At 35.0% G+C, this 27706-nt stretch overlaps 1 protein-coding gene across 1 annotated transcript; it reads right to left on the bottom strand.

Moving 5' to 3' along the window:
• LOC132545327 (kinesin-like protein KIF23) lies at positions 1 to 24333 on the bottom strand. The gene is made up of 25 exons (XM_060209007.1): positions 24245 to 24333; positions 22177 to 22228; positions 21729 to 21821; positions 21316 to 21354; positions 19971 to 20076; positions 19107 to 19243; positions 18701 to 18828; positions 16053 to 16220; positions 15327 to 15439; positions 14772 to 14893; positions 14354 to 14456; positions 13499 to 13578; positions 12178 to 12297; positions 11416 to 11557; positions 10745 to 10809; positions 9943 to 10045; positions 9111 to 9319; positions 8495 to 8605; positions 7649 to 7963; positions 6904 to 6994; positions 6129 to 6134; positions 4064 to 4084; positions 2633 to 2772; positions 1559 to 1743; positions 1 to 330 (listed from the first exon to the last, which is right to left on the bottom strand). The coding sequence occupies exons 1-25, from the start codon at positions 24331 to 24333 to the stop codon at positions 294 to 296; spliced, it is 2775 nt and encodes a 924-aa protein (XP_060064990.1). The 3' UTR covers positions 1 to 293.
• Positions 24334 to 27706: the final 3373 nt, after the last annotated feature.

Genomic DNA, 27706 nt, shown 5'->3' with positions numbered 1-27706 from the left:
TGAAAATCAAGCAAGCTTGCCTCAGAAAAAACACTATCAAATACAGCGAACTTCATTTACTAGAACTACAGACCTTACTCTTCATTAACAACAATATCATACAACTGAACACATCGGTTGGATGTTTAGAAACATGTAAGATTTTTTATCTTAAAAGATGGCAAGATTCAAGACTTCTGGTAAACATAAATATGTGTGTTTGTCTGGTGCTATTCTTGCTTCAATGAGTCTAAACATTCCTCTTCCATCGTCTCTCTCTCTATATCACAGATCTGTTTCTCGACTTCAAAGTCCTACACACGCGATTCTCTCTCTGTACCACGGCTGCGTCTGAAATCAGAAATATAACGTTAGGTCCAGAAACTAAATTACTTGTTAAAGGAAAAGTGATTTTCATGTTTTAGCTGTTAGTTGAAAACACGATTATGACTCCGGCAAATTACCTGTTTGCTGGTTTCTTCCCCATCAACAGTCAGGGTCAATTAAAGATGGGGTTCCCTTGTAGCAGCTGACAGAAACCTCACTGAATGACATACTGGAGGCACCCTGCATGCCATCCAGAACAAGTGTTGTAAAGTGTGTTGCTCTAAGACAAAACCATGATAATACAGACCAGACCATTTCTCTTAACTTCATGAGAAAGGAATTAACCACAAACCTCAGATCTTAACCTGGTAATGTAGAGTCTATTGCACTACTGACAAGGACTATCACAACACCACTCAACCAAATAGTTTTTTTAAGTGGTGAAAGAAAAAAAATAGCACCGCAAACGTGGGCAATAACCCACAGCCTTATTATAAAGTCGGATGCAGGGCTGAGATTGTGAAGAACCTCAATAGGCTGTGTATGTCCATAGACCCGTCATGCCCAGCGAAAATGGTGATCGCCGGTGGTGTCATTCTCGAGATAATGAGCGGAATGCAATTGTGAACGGACGGACAGACGCCGTGCATGATCGCAATACCCCACAGCCTGAAAAAATTCACTGATCAATTTGAAAGTGTTAGGGAAATGGAATCAATTCTAATGGGAAGGAACAGGACAGATATAGGTAACAATTGTATCTGGCACCTTTCCATCCAGGTTGATAAGCTTCAACGTAACTTTACCTGTAACTAGGTTAAAATATTAAAAGTGGTACAGAACTTTATCCTGATCAGCTAACCAACACAACTGGACAAGATACAAGTAAGTGAATAGGTTATGCTCAAAATTTTCTATCTATTGTTTATTTGTTTGTAGTTGTTTTGAGCCCTATAACATTAATGGGCATTTCAGGATCTGCCAGGTTTTGGTGGTGGAGGAAAGTCGTCGGAGTTCATCAGGAAAAAACACCAACCTGCGGCCAGCACTTTGCGACTGTCAAACCCCTCACCTAGAGTTGGAAGGCTGATTATAAAGACTATCAGACACTTTAACCACTGGACCACCTTGGACTCCCGATTTCCCAATAAAAATAAAAAACTGATCCAAAACTCAAATGGAATCCTGAAATTTATTAACTGATCATTTTATATAATTTCAGCTTTAAATAGGACTTTCATGTGTTACTCACTTTCTACCATGGCCCTCAATAGCCACCCTACACCTGTCCTCAGTGTCGGTCCAGTCACCCTCGTAATCAGTGGGCTGGGGACATGAACTTCTCCTTTTTCTTGTGCCTGGTGACTTCTGCTTCAGACTTTCAACATCAGTAAATACCACAGCTGTACCTCCTGCGGCTGTTGGCATCACGTCACCCTGTAAACAGCAGTAATATACACATAAAATGATAAATCAAGTAATTGCAACCCAGCGATAAAAATCCCCAAGATATATCTCCCTTATCCCTACACCACCTGACAAAACACAAAAACTTGAGCTAAATGAGAGAGAGAAAAAAAAAAAAAATATATATATATATATATATAACAGGATTAAGTAATTCATTCATTGAACTTGGAACAAAATTTAGAGAAAATTCTCTGCCAATCTTAATTCCATAACCAAAATATCAATTAAATCCTTTCAAAGATTTTTTGTCTAATTTGAGTTTTACACCCTTCATGTTATGAATCAAATTTGGTGGCTTTATTATATGAACTGTTTGAAAAATTGAGCTTAACAGAACTTTAAGTTTTATGTGGCAACTTAACACTGAAGGATCCTAGGTTCAAGGTTTCACAATAATGATAACTTGATGGTTAAAGACTGACAGAATTTCTGACTGAATTGGTGACTGAATTGGTGGTGACCTTGAAAGCGGATCAAGGTCATTCACTTTAACACACTTGGTAGCCTTTCACCCTTCAAATCTATCATTCCATGAGTCTGATTGGATCACTAAAGATTGTCTTGTACTAGTACTTTCTAAAGCAGCTAGCTTACTATGCCTCATTACAGCAAGACAAAAATACATAGAATTCTGAATTAAATAGTTATCATGAATAACAAAGGAAACATGAAGATTCTGCCAATCAGGGTTTACCTTGACAAGATTAGTCTCCAGTTCCCCACCACTGTCCATCTGTTGGTGTGTTAAACAGTACCTAGTAAGTGGTGTACTTACCTTGACAAGATTAGTCTCCAGTTCCCCACCACTGTCCATCTGTTGGTGTGTTAAACAGTACCTAGTAAGTGGTGTACTTACCTTGACAAGATTAGTCTCCAGTTCCCCACCACTGTCCATCTGTTGGTGTGTTAAACAGTACTTAGACACATCCTTAGTATCCTTCACCTCTAATTTCGTCACAGACTTCTTCTTCTTCATCTTTGGCTGCAGCACTGTGTCTATAAATAGAAAATATTACTGTATACAGTACAAACGTCTACGTCAGCAAATACAAACGTCTACGTCAGCACAATTACAAACGTCTACGTCAGCAAATACAAACGTCTACGTCAGCAAATACAAACGTCTAGGTCAACAATTACAAACGTCTACGTCAACAATTACAAACGTCTACGTCAACAATTACAAACGTCTACATCAACAAATACAAACGGCTACGTCAGCAAATACAAACGTCTACGTCAACAAATACAAACGTCTACGTCAACAATTACAAACGTCTACGTCAACAAATACAAACGTCTACGTCAACAAATACAAACGTCTACATCAACCAATACAAACGTCTACATCAACAAATACAAACGTCTAGGTCAACAATTACAAACGTCTACGTCAGCAAATACAAACGTCGACGTCAACAATTACATACGTCTACGTCAACAAATACAAACGTCTAGGTCAACAATTAAACGTCTACGTCAACAAATACAAACGTCTACGTCAGCAAATACAAACGTCTACATCAACCAATACAAACGTCTACATCAACAAATACAAATGTCTACGTCAGCAAATACAAACGTCTACATCAACCAATACAAACGTCTACATCAACAAATACAAACGCCTATGTCAACAATTACGAACGTCTACGTCAACAATTACAAATATTTACCTTATTAGACAAACTATTACACAAACGTCTACATCAACAAATACAAACGTCTACTCTCAAACGTGTACATTTGTTTTAAAAATTTTACGGCATATATCTCTCCTAATTTGTTTTTACAGAATTTTTAAAGTAACATATAATTTTCACCCAGCACATCCAAATTGCAAATTTTTCTCAAAAAAAATCCAAAATCAAACATTTAATATTTGCCATGATATTGCACAGAAATGTTTTTGCAACGAAGTTTTTATTTTCTAGAGTTTAAGCAGATAATCTTGTAACTGGATTGTATTGTCAATGTAGTTATTTAAAACTTATCTCACATTTACATATTAAACTGTGAACATATACATGATGACAATTTGGGTGATACATATTCCTGGCAGTGTGTTACTAAACTAGACTCCATTTCTATCCTTGAAAAACTTACTCTGAAGGTTTGTTATATAGATTCAAATAATGCGACAACACAAAACTTGAAACAACAATCAAATATTTAATAACACAAACAATTTAAAAAGAATCAGTTATAAATTGAAAAAGTAATAATAATGAAAACAAACAAGAACAGTTTAGAAATTAAAAAAAAAAATTGTATCCCAAAAACTTACATTCAAAAAATCCATCCTTGCCTTTTAAACAGATGCATTGATTATTTATTAAAGATAACATAATTGTCATATAGCAATATGAATAGGTAAACTTTTCTAGTTCTTCAGCGATAAAAAGGACTTCTTGGGCTATAAATTGCCATTTAAACTCTCAATTATAAATAGCCAGTAGCATTACATAACTTTTCAAATTTAAATATAATGTTAGAAATTATAGTTGGTGATGAAATATAAAGTTATCTTTTTATCATGGATGTACAAGTTATAAATTGATCACCAAGGATGTTAAAAAAGGCAACATTCCTGTCAAACCAAATATGTTTATCAAAGTGAAAACAAATATAACAAAAAGCACTTTCTCTGGATAAATATAAAAACGAAACAAGCAAATTTATCAGATATTTATCTCTGTATTCAAGTCATGGGAACCAGTTTTCTAATCAATTACTGAATACACATAACTGATTAATTGTCAGTTTCACAATTCAAATGCAAGATAGCTTGAGTTGTTTGTTCCTTGCACTGCTAATATACCAGTATTTGTACACATATTATATTACACCTGATTATCACTAATGATTACTAGTTGTAAAAATTACCTCCAAAACAACTGTACTTTAGGAATTACTCACCCCCCCCCCACCCCGAGATCTACGAGTCAAAATTCTATATTGTACTGCTGAATGGTCTTTCCAAGTTTTGGCATCAAGTCATTGATTTCATTACATTTATCATTGAATTCTACTTATTATTTTCAATAACAGACCATCACTTATTTTTACTGTAAGACAGACTATTATTCAATAAATCTAATTCATAGACATAGATATGAATGGTAGATACATAAATCAATTTAAGCTAGTTTTGTTCCGATTAATCGATTTAATCGAGTATCACTTGTTTGAGATGTTTGATCAATTAATCGATTAAGAAATCTGTAATCGATCATCGTGATGTATGAAAATAGATTATTTCAACATTGAAATTATTTTCAACATTAATAAAATTATTTTTAAAAAAAATCGACATTTGTTTATATTAAAAAGTATTCTGTGCAATAAACGAATAACAAACACACAAAATGATGGTGTAGGTACAACAGTTTTAGTAATTACGTGAATTGCTGTTAAAACATTACACAAAATACGTATTTAGACTTGAATAATATCCAAAAACAGACAATTAAGAATTAATCGATTATAATCGATCATCGATCGGTTACACAAAGTAGATGATCGATCAGGAAATCTCAACTGATTCCCAACACTAATTTAAGCTAAGGCCCCAACAAGACATATTTTCAAAATTGATTTTGGTATCAATACAACACTGTCTTGGACAGACTAAAACACAGAAACGAGTCTAGCATAGTTGAATATTCCCTGCTATCACTAAGTGTAGATAAAACAAATCTAACTGCTCAAAAATATAATCTTTCAACCTGAAATTTATTAGTTTTACCCATTTTGCATCAATTATAAGCTGATCAATTGAAGTTACTCAGTCTCCTGCTGACCAGATAGAAGCAAGTATTGGGTTGTGAGAGGAAACCATATTACCTGAGACAGCAAGCTGGTGTAACAAGTTGTCTGAATACACATTCTACTATCTTACAATTTTGTCACTATTTTCACAGATTATTGTCAAGTTTACCATTTCTGATGTCCTCAACATGTTGTAGATAGGTGTAGTGCCAAGGATATGTTGTGTGCGCATGGAAATATACCGCGAATGACCACAGATATATTGTGATCATCCAGGCATAATTTGTATATTGTAAGAGGAAACATTCAACCTTAGTCATTTTTTGCTCTCATACAAAACTGATTATTTCCACTTGATGTTGAATTTACACAAAAATATATAAACATAAATTTCTGCTTGAACACCACATCTACATCCAACATTTTCAAATGAAACAGACCTAAGAAATCTACAGGGAAAGTTTCCTCCTGTCATAAAGCACCGAATACAGAACATAACTTTCTGTTTTACAGATTCTGATATCTCTGTAAGATAAAGCAATGCTGACCGCAACAAACAGAACACAAGTAACAAGACTTACCGACAGCTGATGGTGTGAACAGACATGAAGAGAGAAAGGAAATATATGTACTTTTTATTCTGTTGTATTATCTAATAAGGAAGAAACTATTCACTGGTATATATGAACCACACACACTACAAACATAAGGCTATTTATAATGTAAATAATGTCAAAGAAGAAACTGACGAAATATAATTGTTTTTGTCCTTATTTGAGTTCTTGGAGTTTCGCTTGTTGTGTGTTATCACCCCACGAACAGCCAGGGTCTATTTCTGGTGGGGTTCCCTTGTAGAAGTCGGTGTTTAACTCACTGAACAACACACAGAAGGTCCAATGCATATCATCTAGAGCAATAGCGTAAAGTGACTTGCTCATGGACAAAACCAGGTCAGTACAGACTAGTTGGTTTCTCAGTTTTCGGAGAAATGCAAACTGGCACAGGTAGGGAGTGTTGAACTTTTCATCTGGGATCTGAACCTGAGTTTATGTAGGCCAACACAAATGACTGAATTACTGTACTTTTTTTTTCAATTTTCAATCACACTTTATTTTGTGTATATCAAATCTGATTGCAGTAGTAATTCTTTTCTCTGATAACCTGATAAAAACACAGTTTTTGAATGTTGGGTTTGGACACCTTGGTACAAGTAACAATTAATGCTCAGTTGTTGCGACACATTTTCGTTAATTCATTTTACCTGAAGTACACTAATGTGTTGTCATTACAAATGTATGTGTAATGAAGCTATATAAATGTAAAGACAGCTGTATTCAGGTTGACAATACTACCTACCTAATTCAACATTTCCAGTTGGTTTATGATCCAACCAGATCTCAGCATTAGATGACCTTGACCTCCGATGTCTGGGGTTGTAGACTGGAGTCTGATAAAATGACACAAATTTAAACAGTCAAACTTGAATATCAACTGGATTTGATCACAAAAATGTAACACAATGTTCTATTTTAAGGTTTACATTCTCATAACTTGAAGATAACATCTGTTGCTAATCTTAAAATCTCATCAAACTATGCCAGGTTCCATAATGATTCCTCTGTTCACAAATTGAAAATTAAGAACAAGAATTTGACGAATACATCCCACCTTTCTCGTTTTATAAGTTAGATAAATTACAAAGTACTTGAGTTTTTACACCCTGTATGATCAAATGACACAATTTGGTAGCTGTAAAACTTTAAGGTTTCAATAGATTTTATAATGCTATTTTTTTTACATTAATGTGGATACCAATACACTGGTCTACAGAAAAGTAATTTTTAGTGTCATATCATAGTGCTTCTTTTTACTTCTGATCCTTAATCACAGCAAAAAAATTAATTCCATCTAAATATTTTTCTGAATGTTTTCTATATCTCAAAGTTAGCTATCAAAACAACTGTAATCTCAATGAGTTCCATTAATTTGTAAAAAGAGTTATTTATAAATAAAAATATAATAAAAATAAATAAATAAAATATAAATAAAAATAAAACTTTATTCGATTTATTGATTCCTTTGTCCGATAAAGAAAACCTACATTTCTGCTGGCCTGTGATGAGGCTATCCTCTGTTGGTAAGCTGCCCGGGCGGAGCTAACTGTCCCTGTCGCGGTACGTGTCCTGGGAGTGGAGTTAGTGCCAACTGATGAAATATCTGTCTCTGATTTGGCAGTCATGATCTTGCCAGGAGTGGTGTATGTGCGAGGCTTGGGAGCGGGGGTCCTGAACCCTCCTCTTGATACCTCATACGCAGCATCCTTGTCATTCACAATACTTTTCAACAAATTCAACTTCTTCTGTTTTTCCCAGATCTGACCTCCAAACTCAGACTCTATTTTATGTTTTTCTTTCTCCTGGAAAAGTCAGTAGAAATTTTAATAAGAAGCTGTCAATACTTTAATGAAAGGGTTTTAATTCTATGTCATTGACATGCACCAGGATTTTTTTTTTGTTTTTTTTTTAAATTTCTGACTTGCATTGATGGCAGATAATTCATATTTTGATACACAAGAGGGGACTGAAAAAAGTAACTGTTATATCGCAGGGGAAACTGAGGACATTTTCCACAAAGCATTATGGATTTTTAATAAACGCAGAATCATGAGAATGTTTTGAAAATTACATCACAAGTATTCTAAAGTTCTATCATCTTCCCAAGGTTAAAGTTCAATAATAAAATTCAAGACTCACTTGCTTTATAACCAAAGATAGCACCTATAACACAGGGGGTGTATTGCAATTAAAAAAAAAAAGAAAAAAAAAGAGAATTTTTTCAGTCATTTTTGGCTGGGCATGTTAGCCAACTTAACCCTGAAACAGGAACATATGACTATACTGTGAATTACACTCAAAACAGAATTTCTTTAGATGTAAAAGTTACATACAAGATTTTTCTCCCAGTGCTGATTGTTCATCTCCAGTCTCGTTCTAAAATCATTTTTAAGTCGCTCCTTCTCTGTCCTTTCCTGTCGAATCTTCACATTTTTATCCTGGAGCTAAAGACATTAAAAGAAAAAAGGAAAAAATTCTTGTTATATCCATGGTTTTCAACATAAACATGGTTCTAGTAAAGAAAGTAATGACATGTGCTATTAAATCATACCCAGGAATAAGACAAATTCTAACTCTGGATTCTTCTGCATCTCTTCGTTTTTGATGGATTTGTCTGTGTTGTATACATGAAACATTGTATGGATCGTAATGCAAAATCACAGACTTGTAAGAATTGAAAAATTGTAAAAAGCAGAAGTCTTGTCAAATTCAGCTGCCAAATTTTTCCAGGTGGTGTACATGTCAGTGTTTTTATTGTTGAAACATATGTTTTCCTAAAACATGAATAGCTATGTATGGTCAAATGTGTTGTACAAAATGTCCCTATACAAAAGAAGGCATTACTAGGACTAACCTTGTATTCACAGAAGTCTCATCATTCAAGTAAAAAAAAACTTTCGTTGGAAAATGTGTCAAGCAAGATTTCATCATAACACAGCTGCTGCTTACCTTAGCATCAAGTTCACGACGATCTCGTTCTGACATTTTGAGTGTCTTTGTCATTTCCTCGTTCTTTTTATCCGAGCTTCGTAGTCTTGCCTCCAGTTTTTGTATATAGGACTCTTTTTTCTCAAGGACTGTTTGTAGCTCAGCGTTCTTTATCTTTGCTGCAGAGTATTCCTTCTCAAATGCTACCAGCTGGACACGGAACTGCTCCTCTGTAAGTTAAAAGTGATGTGTGAAAATTTGGATAAACCAAAATAAATAGGTACAAACTTCATAAAGTAAGACTCCAGAGTAGCTGATGATGAGTGTCAGCAATTTAGTTTGATGTTTGATAGCAGGAAACAAGGCATTTCTTCTCCTTTATTTATTTTGTCCCTTGACAAAAAAAAAAACCTCCTTTCTAATTTTAAAGGAAATATCACTTTGTTTCACCAACTACTGTAGGCACTGGATGAAAATCAGGTAAATAAACACAGGATACATCTGGAGTGAATTGCAACTTGTTTCCATAGCAATGTTTTAATGGTTCTTAATGGTTCTGATAATAACAGGAGCATCTGTGAATCTGATCAATGCTCCCAGAAAACAACTTTATTGGAAACAAAATTTTAACAAGGGGCAATAATTCTGTAATTTCAGTAGTTGCAGGCCCTGATTTTTGTACCCTACACATTCTCTTAGTATGATCAATGTATACTCTAGGTTTCACTATTCATATCTCGAAATTGAAATTAAGACAAAATTATGAGAACTGACATTAAGTATGTTCTTCATATAACTGAAGATTATTATGAGCTGTTTTTTTTAAATTCCAAGAAATAAATATAAAACCTACGTTTGCGGGTATAATCCACCAGTAGGCTTTCCCTTCGTTTGTAGCGGTCTTCCAGGAAGTTCTGTAGCTGATTCAGTGTGTAATCATCCCGGGCATGTAGAATCTGTATGTAAAATTAAAATTGTTTTAGTTTAAACATATTTGGAGAAAAAATAAGTATGTCGGAGGTGGTTTAGCTTCCAAATAAAGCTATTCCTTTAAAACACATGTCTCAGTCTAGGATTTGGTTAGGGATAACACCCATAAAACTGAATTGGTCTTTTGCTAATGGCAAATTGTATAACAGCCACACAAGTAACAGACAGGAAACTGAACCAGGGAGTTCCAAGGAAAAGTAGATATTTCACTGGAAAGGCACTTCAATACCTAGTGATGTACAGAGTGCAATAGCTGTTGGAGATACTAAACATATATAATATACGACATTAAATGTACATACAGTTGAACCTTGCTATCTCAAACTCACAAGACTCAAAGACCCCATTTAATTTGAAGCATTTCGTCGGTCACCACCTCACTTTACACAAAACATTCACTTATTTATATTGAATATTCAGTTTTCACATCTTCTTGCCAAGTTCCAGATAATGAGGTCAGACTAATTTCCAATTAAATTTCCCCAAAATCTTTCGGCTATGCCAAATGTATACAACTTCTCACAAATTACAGTACTTATCCGTAGAATGATTTTTTGAAAATCTGTCACTACAGAAAATATACAATCTCTACTTTGCTGCTATATAAATAATGTTAGGTTTACTGATAAAAAAAGGCCCTGGCATATTTTAATGTATCGTCTCACCTCTAGAGATGGGAAGCTTGGCCCCAAGCTGTATGTTATTGGCTGTACCATGGGCATCTCTTCATCTGAAACATGACACATAATATTTGATGAAGTCTTATATAAATCTGACAAGAATTCCATAAAAACTAAACACTGATGACATCAAACAGTTCATTGCAACTTGAATGAAATTCTAATGCATTAATACCTCTTGGAAAAACTGACCTATGTTCAGAAAATCAAAAGAAGAAATGATAAGACATTTTAAGAACCTTAGCACCATGAAAATAAGTTTCTGAGTTGGCAATGACATAACCTACTTTGATTGACCAAGATTTATATGGCGGATGCCATCAATGAAGCAAAGGATGCTTACCCTTCCAGTACACCTGGTTTTACTTCCCATGTGAATATAAGGGTATGTGTAAATTTTTCTTTTGCTCTTATTCTGACAAAGTTTTGTTGAACTTTGAATTAAGATTTAGTTAACATGTCTTTATTTTCTTTGTTGAATATCTGTGAAAACAGGCAGTGAATTCAGAATCCTGTGAAACAAACTCATCACAGCCAACCTTATGCTTGTGTTTTGCTCCATTTTCAACACAATCCTGAAGTAAGTGTAGACCCTATGATATTAATGTCATCCAGGGTAAAAACACTGGATAAAGTTTGACTTGCAGTGTCCTTACCAATAAGTGGAATGTCAGCAAGGGCTTCCTTGTATTGCTGGTTCAACCTACGACGGCCGGGCGTCAGACCAATGTCAAACTTCACCTGCTGTGACCTTGCAACCATTACTTCCTGTGTCAGTTCTGCGAATTTCATTACATGCTGAAAAGGGTAAGTTTAAGTTTTAGTGTCAGGCCAGTATTATTTTCTTTTACGAATGCCACTTCCTTCCTCACATATTCTTAATCTTTACATAAGTGTTTTCACTACTAAAAAATAAGTTTGTAAAAGAAATCATAAACACCTGAAATAGTATTACAGTTACATCAATATAGGAAAAAACACATCTACATCTATATTAGTTTTTATCTAGTTTACCATACAAGATACATCACTATTTGTCAATGAATCCTCCCGCTTAGATTATTCAACAACAGCTTTTTGTAATATTTTACGGAAATATCCAATCGTACGCCCCTGTAGTCATAATTACATGGCAACTTTCAGAGTTTTAAGTGAATTTTGTAAAAACAAGTCTCTGCACATGGATGACGGTCTAAAAATTAGTATGTATAAAGGTGTTTACACTATCAAATAGTTGTACTGTGATATGATGTACCATTTTAAGCAAACATATTTTAACTCTATGAATTGGACTCTTTGAACAGTGTAGATCAGTGTAGTTCTATAGCTATGAGTGAAAGAAATTACTAAAAATCCCAAAGTCCATGAAACACATCACATTCAAACACAATATGTTACACTCATGGAATGGTACTCACTATGGTTTCATCATACTCTTCAGCACGTGGGTTGACACACACAATCATCCGCACCTTCCCATCTCCATCAAAATAGTTTTTGAACAAGTGTGTCAGCTTTGAATCTCTGTAGGGCACCATCTAGAAGTAACATAATGGAATCAAGTTTTTTATGTCATGAAATATGTACAACTACAATTTCAACAACGAATGATACTAAAACACCTGATCGGCTGATTGTCCAGGGAATAAACCCCTAATTGGCTGATTCTTCAGCGACCAAATCACCTGATCAGCTGATTGTCCAGGGACTAAAACCCCTGATCGACTGATTGTCCAGAGACTAAAACCCCTGATCGGCTGATTATCCTGATCGACTGATTGTCCCTGATCGGCTGATTATCCTAAACCCCCCTGATCGACTGATTATCCTGAGACTAAAACCCCTGATCGGCTGATTATCCTGAGACTAAAACCCCTGATCGGCTGATTATCCTGAGACTAAAACCACTGATCAGCTGATTATCCTGAGACTAAAACCCCTGATCGGCTGATTATCCAGAGACTAAAACCCCTGATCGGCTGATTATCCTGAGACTAAAACCACTGATCAGCTGATTATCCTGAGACTAAAACCCCTGATCGACTGATTATCCTGAGACTAAAACCCCTGATCGACTGATTATCCTGAGACTAAAACCCCTGATCGACTGATTGTCCAGAGACTAAAACCCCTGATCAGCTGATTATCCTGAGACTAAAACCCCTGATCAGCTGATTGTCCAGAGACTAAAACCCCTGATCGACTGATTATCCTGAGACTAAAACCCCTGACCAGCTGATTGTCCAGGGATTAAAACCCCTGATCAGCTGATTATCCTGAGACTAAAACCCCTGATCAGCTGATTGTCCAGAGACTAAAACCCCTGATCAGCTGATTATCCTGAGACTAAAACCTCTGATCGGCTGATTATCCTGAGACTAAAACCCCTGATCGGCTGATTATCCTGAGACTAAAACCCTTGATCGGCTGATTATCCTGAGACTATCTTGTAATTTTTGAGATTGACCATTCAAGGGGAACTTGAGCTACAGAACAGAACTTGAGTTTCTTGTGTTGAAATGAATTTTTCAATTATACCATACCTTGTTGGGTACAAGCCTAGGCCAGGGCCACTGCAACGAAAGGAGGCCTTGCTAACTGGATGTACGTCTCACCTAGCCTTTGGAATCAATAGGCCTCACTATGCATCATAACAATTCTAACATATAATGCCAGAACAAATTGTCAAACCTGTTCAACCAATAAAATATAGTTTATTCACTATAATAAAGGACTAACCTTATTCTCACAGTTTTTCTGGTTCTCCCTCAGTAGTTTCATACATGTCTTCAGCACCATCAGAGACTGGTTGATGTTACCTATTTAACATAACATGCACCAGTCAAAGCTATAAACAGTCCACTCCCTGATAAATTGAAGAGATTACACACCACTTTCTATAGTCTCTTTATCCTTATAACAGGTAGCACCAAAGCTTTGGTGTATTTTTTTTTTGTCAAAAAAATTGCACAAAACAAGAAACAGTAAATTTTAAATGAAAAAGAGTTTCATAACCTATTTTCAGTTCGTGCTCTTCAATTGAAAAAAAATTAAACTTGCTTAAAATTTATACCAAGTGGCAAAATAAAGGATTTGAAATCGGTTTAATTTCTGTAAAATAAGACTGATATAATGTACACAAGACTGATAATCAATTAGCTGGTTTTGGAAATGAGTCATGAACACTGTTTAAGTATGGAACTGCTTTCAGTTGGCATTCATGGACATATGAACAACATAAAAACAAATCTAATGAAGCTTCTAGCCCTTACCCTAATGGTTTCCATATGCCCATGAATGCCATTTAAGAGCAATTCAATACATATATCTATCATTTTGCATTTTGTTATATAGGAAGGAAACCTATAACTTTTTCAATTACTCCTAATATTTGGCAGTTCATCAGCTGGTTCTACACCTTTGACTTTGGTACGGTTACATCATATAAATGCCAAACAATGGCAATTATATATAAATATACATCAGATTCAAAACCGGCTATATACGATCAGATATCATTCTACCAAAACTCCTTATCAGAAGAATTGAGTTTGTAATAAAGTGTTAGGCACATCTAGATAATCCACAACATACCAGCCTCTTTGAGTCGGTCACCCATATTGCCTGTCCTCTGACATCTCTCACTACCAGCCAGATCCACCAATGACAGCTGACTAACACAAACCTTGTCAGCATCCTTACACAAAGAAATACAAAGCATATATACTTATGAATGTAATACAAATTATCCACTTTCCTTTAAAACTTCATCAGGGATGGGATTGCTTGCTTATGACAAATATTTGAACTTCTTTTCTGTTAGAGCTGACATATCAAATCTGTTGTATTCTTTTTTAGACACAAAATGGTTGTGATGACATTTAAAAACATCAAAAGTACAGGCCATCTTAAAAATTATCGTCATTAACAGGAAGTAATCAGGAGTAAATGATAACCAATGAACTTTAATCTATAAAAGGTCAGAGTAAAGACCCTTGACCTATGAACTGACCTGTAGAACCTCTTCACCCCTGGGGTCGAGTGGTGCCTGTACCAGACGAATGTTAAATATACTGTGACTTCTACTAGATTCTGCATTCAGTGCTGTGTGAGCTACCTTCCTTCTCTTCTGACCTGGGATTATAAAAAATCCATTATAAACAAACAGAAAAGATTCACAATTCATAAATAAACACTTCAGACTTCAAAAGCAAGTGTGATTTTTTTCTTCTTTTTTTTTGCAATTCTGATTTCCTGATTTTAAAATTTTGTATCTGGTTTTTGATTGGTCAATTTTACAATGTGGAATGTGTTATCTGTTTCCATTGGAGGAATTATTTACAATTTTTATTTTTGACTAATGAAAGATGATAAAATTGTTATTTTTCACAGTAGTTATTCTATATTTCACTTGCAAAAAAAGAAAAAGTAACAAATTGTTGTTCCAATACAGTAATCAGGTGGATTCAGATAACTGCTGTGTTTCTGTTGGTGTTGATAGCAGTTATCTCCAATTAAGTAATCATGATGAGGTGGGCGTGGCTATGATATAGGTGTAGATATTTACCCCGATAGAGAATGTTGAGAGCTTCCTGTGTACTCTTACACTCCACCTCCACACAGTTCATCACATACATGGTATCCTGGGAGTCTGTTCTCAACAACTTTGATTGTGGTGGTCTGAAACAACGACAATCCAGGTCAGTCAAGTTTGAAAACATATCTATGGGCGATGCCAGCAATGTTATATAACCCAACCCCCCCTTACATGCAATAACACAAGAATAAAAGTAAGGGCTGTTCCAGTAAAACATCTATCCAATCCAAGGACGCCAAGTTGTGTTTTGGGCCATTCAAGCAAAATATCTTTCCAATTCCGAGTCTTTGTTCTGTTTAAGGGTATTGCCTATTGATTTATTAATGATTTTCTTAGAAGAAACAGACAGAAAACTGAGCTATGGAAGGAGTTGATATATGTGAGAGAGCCAGGATCAGGAAGATGTTTTCCTGAAATAGCCAACATTGCAAACTACCAAATATGCATATATGTATTACAATAGGACACATGTCGACATCACAATGTATAAAAGCTGAATTTATCAATGTTTTAAGATGTCCTAACATTTTTCTTACGATTGACCACTTTGATCACTCTAAAGAACATAGACTTTCTCACACTGACTTGAAGGAAAATATTCAGCCTCTACCTAAACATGTAAAACACAGGCCAGACTGTTAAGTTGTCTCACATAGGCCACCATTTATACAGCATCATCATTAACTTCAGACTTACTTGTAGCCTACTATTGGGTCCCAGGGTAACTCCTCCAGGAGGTCGTAAACATAGTTGTTGTAGATCTCTGTGTATGACACAAACACAGCATAGTTGTTGTCCTCGTCCACATTTTCTACACGATCACCGTCTTCTACACGTCCATGGTCCTCCATCTCAAACCCATCTCTACAACAGGTAAAAATGTGTACTAACAATTGTGATATCAGCTTGAGAAATGGTTGTCTTTTCATAAGGGGCTATAATCCGATATTTATTTAATTAAACTATAGAGTAATAATTGTTTTGTCATTTAACTCAAATTATGTAAAAGATTTGCATTGAAAACCTGGCATACCCTCATGATGCCAAATTTTTATTACATTTTCAACTTTCAGTCCTACTAACCTGATGCCCAATTACACAGTAAATCTGCTTCATAACCATAACATATGTATTAAACAAACACAGTGTTCACCTAATTACCAGTAATTGAAAGTGGTTGTTAAACCAGTCAGCTGCTGATTATAATTGATCAGTGAGAGAACACTACTTGGTATGGAGATGAATTTATGAAGTTATACAGCCTTAATGTTGCAGTTAGAACAGTTAAACATCACTTCCCATTAAAAATTTTTATCAAAACACAGAATTTTTTTTTTTTTGTGTAAGTTTGGTAAAATTTCTAAACGTAGCAGGAAAATTGTATTGCTAATATGTCCACAACATGCATACAGAATCAAATTGACACCAACTAACTCATGTTTTGGAGATTACAGAAAGATTAAGAAAGAGATAGTATTTGTGGTGAGAAACAGATTTGTAAGTGGTTGTACATGTGTCCAGGTGTGATACAGAGATTAGGAAGTGGTTGTACATGTGTCCAGGTGTGATACAGATATTTGTAAGTGGTTGTACATGTGTCCAGGTGTGATACAGATATTTGTAAGTGTTTGTACATGTGTCCAGGTGTGATACAGATATTTGTAAGTGGTTGTACATGTGTCCAGGTGTGATACAGAGATTTGTAAGTGTTTGTACATGTGTCCAGGTGTGATACAGAGATTTGTAAGTGGTTGTACATGTGTCCAGGTGTGATACAGAGATTAGGAAGTGTTTGTACATGTGTCCAGGTGTGATACAGATATTTGTAAGTGGTTGTACATGTGTCCAGGTGTGATACAGATATTTGTAAGTGTTTGTACATGTGTCTAGGTGTGATACAGAGATTAGGAAGTGGTTGTACATGTGTCCAGGTGCGATACAGAGACTTGTAAGTGGTTGTACATGTGTCCAGGTGTGATACAGAGATTTGTAAGTGGTTGTACATGTGTCCAGGTGTGATACAGAGACTTGTAAGTGGTTGTACATGTGTCCAGGTGTGATACAGAGATTTGTAAGTGGTTGTACATGTGTCCAGGTGTGATACAGAGATTTGGGAGTGTTTGTACATGTGTCCAGGTGTGATACAGAGATTTGTAAGTGGTTGTACATGTGTCCAGGTGTGATACAGAGACTTGTAAGTGGTTGTACATGTGTCCAGGTGTGATACAGAGATTTGGGAGTGTTTGTACATGTGTCCAGGTGTGATACAGAGATTTGGGAGTGTTTGTACATGTGTCCAGGTGTGATAGAGATTTCGGAGTGTTTGTACATGTGTCCAGGTGTGATACAGAGATTTCGGAGTGTTTGTACATGTGTCCAGGTGTGATACAGAGATTTCGGAGTGTTTGTACATGTGTCCAGGTGTGATACAGAGATTTCGGAGTGTTTGTACATGTGTCCAGGTGTGATACAGAGATTTGTAAGTGTTTGTACATGTGTCCAGGTGTGATACAGAGATTTGTAAGTAGTTGTACAGGTGTCCAGGTGTGATTCAGAGATTTGTAAGTGGTTGTGCATGTGTCTAGGTGTGATACAGAGATTTGTAAGTGTTTGTACATGTGTCTAGGTGTGATACAGAGATTAGGAAGTGGTTGTACAGGTGTCAAAGTGTGATACAGAGATTTGTAAGTGGTTGTACAGGTGTCAAAGTGTGATACAGAGATTTGTAAGTGGTTGTACATGTGTCCAGGTGTGATACAGAGATTTGTAAGTGGTTGTACATGTGTCCAGGTGTGATACAGAGATTTGTAAGTGGTTGTACATGTGTCCAGGTGTGATACAGAGATTTGTAAGTGGTTGTACATGTGTCCAGGTGTGATAAAGAGATTTGTAAGTGGTTGTACATGTGTCCAGGTGTGATACAGAGACTTGGAAGTGGTAACACTTTTGACTGGCATGATAAAAGTTTAATTTGTAAGTAGTTTTAGCTCTGTCTAGGTGTCATTAGAATGTAGATGCAATGCAGAGATTTGGAAGTGGTCATACCTGTGTCAGGACCTGATACAGAAATGTTTAAGTGGTCATACATGTGTCTACGTGTGATACAGAGATTAGAAAGTGGTCATACATGTGACTAGGTATGATAGAGAGATTTGTACAGTCATATCTTTGATATGGAATGATAGAGATTTTGTAAGTAGTTGTATCTGTGTCTGTGTATCATTGGTATGTAGATGTGATACAGAGATTAGGAAGTGGTCATATACGTGTCAAGGTGTGATACAGAGGTTTGGAAGTTGTCACAACTTTGACTGGGTATGACAGAGATTTGTAAGCAATTTTACCTATGTCTGGGTGTCATTGGTGTTTTAGGAGTTGTCATTCCTGGCAGTATGTCTTTCTTCTGTCTCTCCATCATAGCATCAACTTCACTCTGTACTTCATAACCGTTCATTCTGTCTGGTTTGAACACCTGGCAAGATAGAACAATTGGTACATAGTCCTATTAACATATTTAAAAATGATAAAATTCAGAGAAAACTGTATCACTTTCCTGTTGTTTGTATCTATATCAGTCATTAAGGCTGAAGAAAATCTGTGTTCAGAAATTTGACCTCAGTCTTTGCTTAACTTAATATTGACCAACACCTTGAACACGAGTAACAAGATTCACGTTGTAAAATAACAGCACACGATAAAAAATCAGAATAAAAAAATTCATCTGATACACATTCATCCAACATGACCTACATATTTCTTGGCCTGAACTTCCTCGATGCTGTTGAAGAGGACATCAAGACAGCGGGGGAGAATACCCTGATCTTGTGGCATCCCTGTCATAGTGTAGGTCTTCCCAGATGAAGTGATACCATAGGAAAACAGCAAGCCTGAGAAACAGAGAGATTTATCTTAATATATAATGGTACTAGACATGTAAATTCTTAGCATGTAAATTGGTGATATATGTCATATTTAGGGTGGAGATGACAGACTGCTAAAATGTTAAACACATTATGTTCAACAGCAGTATTAGTCATTTCTTATGTTCTTGTTAATTCCTAGTTGAAATAGAATTAGAAAAACTTTCAAATAACTAAAATCCTAATTATGTTGCAAGATTTGACAACAAATGTAATCCTGATTTCTGGGTTTTCAAGGCAAAACTGAAAGTGAAAAGGGTCATTTATCAAGATAGGTATCAGGCCCCACTTGTATAAAATATCTCAATTGCAGATTTCCTCAAGCCCAGATTTTCCTCAGCTAATATCTCCTTGAAAATATCTTGTATGTATGAAAATTCCGCAAGGAATTTCATGACATCCTAGTCGATGCCTTCCTCCTGTTCCTTGAGAAAATTTTATACAAGCCGTTTTTGAGGAGATATCAGCTTTGGAAAATCTCGACTTGAGGAAATCTCAAGTTGAGATGTTTTATACAATCGGGGCCTGATTGTGTGAACAGTATATTACCTTAACCCTAGTTATCACATATAACAGTGAAGTGCTGGTCTATTAATTCGGCTCAAGTCATTGATAAATAAGCTGTACCTATTAGACTTCGATTTTAAGTTCAAACAAGTTATAACAAGACAAAGCTCTCCCTTGTACTACTTACCGTTTTTACCGTGAATGAGGTCGTCCACCAGTGGCATCGCCACATAGTCAAATATTTTTTTCTGTGATGCATACTCATCAAACACATACTGAAATGTGTACTGGTACTGGAAAATGTGAAATAAAAGTGATATTCCAAAGACTAACGAAGAAAATCTTACACGAAAGGTTTTTTTTCTACTCTGTTACAGCAGCCTGTGTTTTATGGAATTGGGAAAATACAGTATAATTTTCTGAACAATGGCAAATATATTCTTGGATTTATCTTCATGTTGACAACTTTGTTTCGATCGTAAAATAGGGCAAAAAAAAACACTGCTTAAGTCACAGTTAATTCAACAACATACTATATCATAAGTTCTTGATATAAGAGTGATGTTCAGATCTGGTAAGTACTGGCAGTGGCAGTTTCATTCATGCGGAACAGTAAATGTGTAACATTAGTATTGCTTGTTATAAGTTTAATATGAACTGTGACTGGATTAAGATTTCCATTGTTCTATTGTGACATCAACAAAGAAATAGACATAGGTTAGAAATATTTTCAATTCTATTTCAGTCTATCAATCAAATACTCTCTTCAGAATAGTTTACTGAAGAATCTAAGTTATGTGATAAACAGAATCATACTCTCATTTCCATTTCATATGAGATTCTAAAGTGAAACTTGTCATGACCTATCTTTTTCTTTTTTACATATCTCCTCCAACCTCCACACACATAATTTTACCACACTAGATGTAAGGTAAAATAAAAAATAAATGATCTGAAGACTTGTTTATTTATATGTCTCAGACTGTCTGTGTAAAATGATGTAAATCCTGTATGTCTCAGACTGTCTGTGTAAAATGATGTAAATCCTGTATGTCTCAGACTGTCTGTGTAAAATTATGTAAATCCTGTATGTCTCAGACTGTCTGTGTAAAATTATGTAAATCCTGTATGTCTCAGACTGTCTGTGTAAAATTATGTAAATCCTGTATGTCTCAGACTGTGTAAACATGCATAAATCCTATATGTTTCAAACTGCCAGTGTAAACTTGTGTAAATCCTGTATGTCTCAGACTGTGTAAACTTGTGTAAATCCTGTATGTCTCAGACTGTGTAAACATGCGTAAATCCTGCATGTCTCAGACTGTGTAAACATGCATAAATCCTGCATGTCTCAGACTGTGTAAACATGCGTAAATCCTGCATGTCTCAGACTGTGTAAACATGCGTAAATCCTGTATGTTTCAGACTGTGTAAACATGCGTAAATCCTGTATGTCTCAGACTGTCTGAGTATTCAAAGTTTCAGATGAAACAGAAATTTGGGGGAGAATCAGTAATGTTTATATATCTTACCTCCTTCACTTGCCCATTCCTTGTCACCCTTTCTGTGTTCTAAGAAAGGAAAATATTTACTATACTAGATATTTTTTATTATTTCAAATAACATATTGGTTTTGAACAGATTGAATGTTAATATCTAAAACTGTAACAAAAACAAAAACAAATTATTAAACTGTCAGATCAAAGCTGAAAGATTTGCCAGGAAATCTGATATCTGATAAAAAGAAAATGATGAACACTTCAGCTTAAATATTCTCTTTGAACAAATAAAAGTCTTTCAATTATATTTTTAAATTTATACCTTCTTTTCTTACTTATTTTTACTTACTGTGCAAACTAGTCAGTATCAAAACTATTATTTGGTTGTTAACTTTTTAAAATCATTTTAATGGTCTGAGCAAATTTTGTAATCTATAAATACGAACCTGTGGAGGTAGAAGTTGGACAACTGCATTGTCGAGAGCTTTGATACAAGTAGGATCATCAGGATTGTCTAGGGGACGTATCCGACAGTATACCTACAGAAATCAAAATCATGTGAACAAAAAAATAATAGAAGCTCAGATGTCAAACACTAAAACAACACTAAAACTCTGTCATTTGGATGTATATTGTGCTATATATTACATTTTGAAGTTATACATGCAGTATTTCTTTCATTTCATTAAATTGTGAAAATACCTAGTGCTAAATTATTGATTGTTTGAACAAGTGCCATAAATGTTTTTTATAGAAGATTTTTATCACACAAAATATCCTATTTTCACAAAATGGAAATCCTCGGCTCAAAATTCACAGCTGTTTAACATCAACATTACCATTTCAAAAACATATTTGTTAATGTACATGCTTTCGAAAACAATTTGTGTTTACCTCGACTGGATCTGTTTGTGTTGCATTCTTCTTTTTTGGTGTTTTTCCTCGCCTGGGTATAAACAGAAATGAAACGTGTATGTATACAATAAATCAGTTCCTTAAATTCAAAACCAGTATTTTTACGGTTCTCACATTAGCTTGTCAAGAATTCGAAACAATGGCAATCACCTGTCGGATTTGAATGGCGACGTATTGTTTAATTTGTGAAGAAGTAAGAACCCATGAAATCAAAATCGTACAACGACATCCAGGAAATACTGCATAATATCAAAACAAAACGGAAATCCGAATGAGTATTATGAGTATGGAGTTTTTGTCCTTATGAAATCATATTGAAATGTAATCACAGAGAAATATTGACGAATCGGTAACGAATTTCAGTTACGATGATTATATCCCACTTCTGCCATCATCTGTACTTGGTGATCATCAAAATAGACACCAGTGTCATAATGAGCGCGAATACGCAACAGCATAATAATCTCACGAGCAATCTCCCACAAATTCAAAACAGCTAAATGAAAAGATTTTATGAAGTTAGAATACTCACTGTGGTTTCATTTTATAAGATTCTACTGATTTCTTGTCATTATATGTGATAACTTTCTTGTTCAAGGCCTAAATTCCTCTCTGTAAACACCACCTGGCTTGCGTTTCGAATTTACCTCTTTCCTGTGGGATCAACCAATGAATGATGCGGAGCGACGACTCTAGCGCCACAAGGGCGATAACTCGTTTACAAAACATGACTCGAATTATTTTTGTAATTGAATATATTTTTACATGCTAATAATGAACTTTTCCCGAAAAGTCCTTTTGCCATTCAACTTACGAATAATTAATTTTTAATTTTGTAGGCATATCTCAACTGAGTTGAAGTTGTTAAATAAAAATGATAAGAAAAATATGACATGATGTACACGATCTTCAAAGCTCGTGTGTCCTCCGCCCCTTGCATTTCTAATACTTTTCATTATATCATTAAAGCAAACAGATATTTTTTTTTCATTCTGCAGGGCAGTATACGGCAAACCAGACACTTATTTGACCTTTACAAGCATTTGAAAGGTACCAAACTGCTATATATTTCACATTTAAAACGAAACTATACTGTAGTCCGCGACCTTTTTACAAAGTTTTCTTTTTCTTCAAAACTGATATGAAATGTACACGCTTTATGATCAGTTCATTTATACATATTAACTAGAATGGCTGCCTAAAATGATTGTTCGTATTTGTTTTTTGTTTTGTTTTCATTTTTGTTTTTGAAATTTACTTTTTATTATTATTTTATTATACTATTACTATTTTCATAAGGTCTTGTTGTTTATTTTCACGTATTTATACATACAATGAATTTCCTTTCAGTTGATCTTTCGTTCAAATTTCACATTGATCGGACTAGTTTGTGTCTGCAAGGCATTGACTTGTGTACATATAAACCGATCTGGATGTGTGCCGATTCAGAGTTCACTTCTGGGCCACTGTAAGGCTAACTAAAGCGTTTCTGTGATTCAGTGATGTCACAAGAAACGGAGGCGTTGGCAAGTTTTCTATACATATGTCTGTCATTGCAGGCGAGCGAATTTGAGGCGGTATTTGTGGATATCTTTCAGAAAATTACTAGTGTTTCACTAATTTATTTTCATGAATACATCTTAAAGTATGAAAGCATTTCAATTTATTTATGTATATGTTTGAATGCAAACCATCGACGTAGCGTTGCTACCGAGATACGATTAGTACGGTACTCCGAAACTGAAGCACCGAGAAGACCCTTTGAAGTATGCTATTTCTTTTCTTTCTTCACCCCTTTTCCATTTCCGTCCCAGCTGAGTTATCTTGAATAACAACATTTAATAACCTTTTTTAAAAAATTACTTATAAGCAAAAAAAAAAAAAAAAAATTATTATTAATAATATTCGATTATATCCACGTCAATACATCGTGCGAGTCTGCTCTGTCAGAAGAATTACCTAAGACCGTACACTGACAATTTCAATGTATTAAATAAGTTTTGCTTAACGTTACGTTAAGTAATTATCTTGTTTAATATCATTTTACCTGTATACATTGTATTCTCGTCTTATTTGATCAATAATTTTTTTGATTTCTCTATCCTTCTGTGTTCTTTGGGAGCGAAACGTTGCCATAACTAAGTTGAAAAGGACGCATACGTCAAAACGAATATGGCGGAAATGACGTCATTTCAGCGTAAAAAATCACGTCAAATTCAAGAGCATCACAACTCTTTGTTCCTACAGGAAATTAGACAATATGTTTTATTGATTTTGATAGTCGGTGTCATATGGATACTAATTTGATTTGTTTTCTTTTGAAATAAGATGATGTATATTTATTTGAATAGAAGTAGTTCAAAAGACCATTTAGTTAAAAATGCACAGGATGTGGTCGCGTATTCCATAAAATTTGACATGCAGAATTATAGAATAGGCTAACATTCGTGTAAAATCTTATTAAAACGCCCACGCCTTCCTACCTCCAGAAGTGTTTGAAACCTAAACTCTGAACTCAAATCTCGAAGTCGCGCGAATGGTGTTGGCTGTTTACCTCCAGTAAAAAAATGTGAAAGAGAATTTCTCAATATCCACACACAAACTCCGGTTTTAGGGAGCCAGACAGCCGAGACATCTATATCGTAAGTCACCTGATATTCAAGGGGCAATGGGTGTTAAGGTAAGATCCCTCGCGCACTCGTGCGAGACAAGATATATTGATAAAAGTTGGATCAAATAACTAAGTTTTTCACGTCCCTCCTCAATAGACGTTTATTGTCACGGAGCGAAAAAGACAATGTTATTTCTGACGCTCAGTCTGGTTTTCGACCCGGAATCGGTATACGGAATGCAACATTTGTTCTAAATACCTTAATTACTAAAACTTTACAAAGTAGTAAAATAAACGACTGTATTGTGTTTATGTCGATTACAAAAGGCTTTCGATAGCATATCGCTTGATAAATTATGGTTCAAACTATGGAAGTCGGGTATTAGAGGTCGACTACTAAATGCAATAAGATCTATATATGATAATGTTAAATCTTGTGTAAAATTAAATGGTACTTTATCTTCCATGTACGACCTCCGGATCGGATTATTAAAAGGGAAATCTTTATCTCCGATTTTATTTTCATTGTTCATCATTGATATGGTGTCCAAACTTATCATTTCAACTCGTCAGAGTTACCGATTACAGTTGCTAAACCTTTTGTATAATTTTGTTCGCGGACGACACGGTTTTGTTTTCTGAAGACGTAGTCGATCCGCAGAATATGCTTGATCACTTGTTTTTGTACGCCCAAATTGAAAAAAAAGTACATTTTATTGAAGAAAGTTCTTGGAGTTAAAAAAAATATGAATAATTCTATGGCTTACTTTGAATTACGACGATTTCCTTTACAAATAAAACGTAAAATATCAATTAAAAAGTACTGGTTAAAGTTATTTAGTACTAAAGATTGCAATTTGAGATCTTGTCACGAGAATCTTGTCGAATTAAATGCGAATTAACCCAATTGTAAAACCACTTTTGTTTACCAAGTGAAACAGGAACTATGTAGAACATGCTGTTATGATGTTTGTTTAATCTGTTCAGATTCAGTGAAAAATAGTTTGTGTTCTTACACACCCAACGTGTGAAAGATTTATTCAAGAGGTGAGAAACATTCTAGAAAATTCTTCCAAATGTCGTTTTTATAGACACTTTGTTGATCTTTACGATGTGCAGTTTTACCTCACTAAATCTCTCACTAATAAGTATAAAAGTATCCTCAGTTAGTATCGGTTACCGTCCCACACATTAAGTATAGAACAGATATAACGATATCTCCCGGAGCCCAAAGGTATTGTCCTCTTTGTAATAGTAATGACATCGAGGATAAAACTCATTTCATGTTATTATGTCCAGTTTATTCAAAGTTCAGAATCAAATATATCAAACATATTACTTCCGTTGTCCGTCTGTCTCCAAATTAATACAACTGAAGTCCTGCAATATTGAGAAATCTTAGTAAATATTTGATTAAAGCTTCTTCTTGAATCAAATGGTATATTTTCTAGCTTAATGCTGCGAACGATCACTGTATATTTTCATTGGTACGTGTATGTTGATAATGTCGTAATGTCCTCCGCCATCTTGCTGTAGTGAAATGTAATATATGATAATCGTGTAATCCTGTATGCTATTCGCATTTGTTGCAAATAAATTAAAAGAATTAAACAAGTGTAGCTTTTTTAACGTTCTAACGTAAAATACAATGGTGACCAACCGGCAGTCTGCATTTTGATCCGGTTTGCACAACGTTATAACGACACTTGGGCAGATCCCCGCTCAGTCAACATCTTAAAAAACACATTACCTGTAGCTACCTGTATTTACCCGGACAAAATTAAGTATAGTCTATTTCAATACTTACAAGCATAATTCACCTCGGCAACTATAAGCTTGCTATTAGGAACTCGTAAAATAAAGGGAAAAGTACAAGGGAACAAAAAATGTTTGAATAGATATTTTTTATAGACAGATATATTTACCATATATATATGAAGACATGAAGAGAACTAGTGGGTTGTCTAACAGAAACAATAGTTATAATTACATAATGTCAAGATTCTTCATTCTGTTGTTTCCACATAAACGTTTACAAGTTTTTTTCTCATAATAGTTTGTGAATGTCATTATAGAGGTTTATCAAAACATTGATTATAAAAATAAAAACAAATGTCGATATAAAAACAATTATTGTTCACTCTACATGGGAGTAAATAATTACTGACTTTGCACCAATAATTTTCTTTGTAATTTTCACTAATATTTCTATGAAGTTATTATATATTTGACCTTTGAACTATATGCCACTATATATTTCATATGGTCAATACACAAGTAAGAGTAGATTTTATGGGAAATGGTGGAGGTGGACACTATTTGGTGTAATACTGATTCAAGTATTCAGTTAAGACTAGGCGTCATGATCGATGCTATTGGGGATGTATAGATAGCCAATGTCCAGCAACATTGACCACACTGGACAACATCCCTGTGACGTTCACGACCAATCATAACCATCCAGGAGATACCCTGTGGCTGGCTACTTTTGCTTTCGTCAACAACGTCAAGAAGCGATGACGTCATGAAACTAAACCAATTCTTTCTGTGTTCGATGAGAAACTCGGGAATCTGTATGACAGCGATTTTGATGCTGATGTTGAGGAGATGATACAGAATTCCCACCCAGCAACAGCTGTAAATCATTCCTGTACAGAAGCCAGTCAAAGGTCATCTCGAATTTACAAGCAACCAAGGCGATCTGCAGGGGAGATGGAAGGAGACATCAACTGGGGATCGTTTTCTTCTTTGTGACGATATTGATGCTATGGGAGAGAGGATTATGGTATCTGGGACGGACAACAACCTCTACAAATTAACTTATTCATCAACCTCCTTAGGAGATGGGACATTCTATTCCTGGTCGGGACTTTCCTATCAAATGTATTCGATCAATGG

This window comes from Ylistrum balloti, unplaced genomic scaffold (genome assembly GCF_031769215.1).
Source record: "Ylistrum balloti isolate Yb309-2 unplaced genomic scaffold, AGI_CSIRO_Ybal_v1 Utg369594, whole genome shotgun sequence".
In the NCBI taxonomy this organism is placed as follows: domain Eukaryota; kingdom Metazoa; phylum Mollusca; class Bivalvia; order Pectinida; family Pectinidae; genus Ylistrum; species Ylistrum balloti.
Note: the sequence above shows the minus strand (reverse complement) of the source record. Positions and strands in the feature narration are given on the sequence as shown.

Coding starts and splice junctions, on each gene's coding strand:
- LOC132545327 (XM_060209007.1), bottom strand. CDS start 24,333: ATGGCAACGTTTCGCTCCCAAAGAACACAGAAGGATAGAGAAATCAAA. Junction 14,457..14,771: donor GGGGTGAAGAGGTTCTACAG/GTCAGTTCATAG, acceptor TCTTTGTGTAAG/GATGCTGACAAGGTTTGTGT. Junction 13,579..14,353: donor TGACCGACTCAAAGAGGCTG/GTATGTTGTGGA, acceptor TATGTTAAATAG/GTAACATCAACCAGTCTCTG.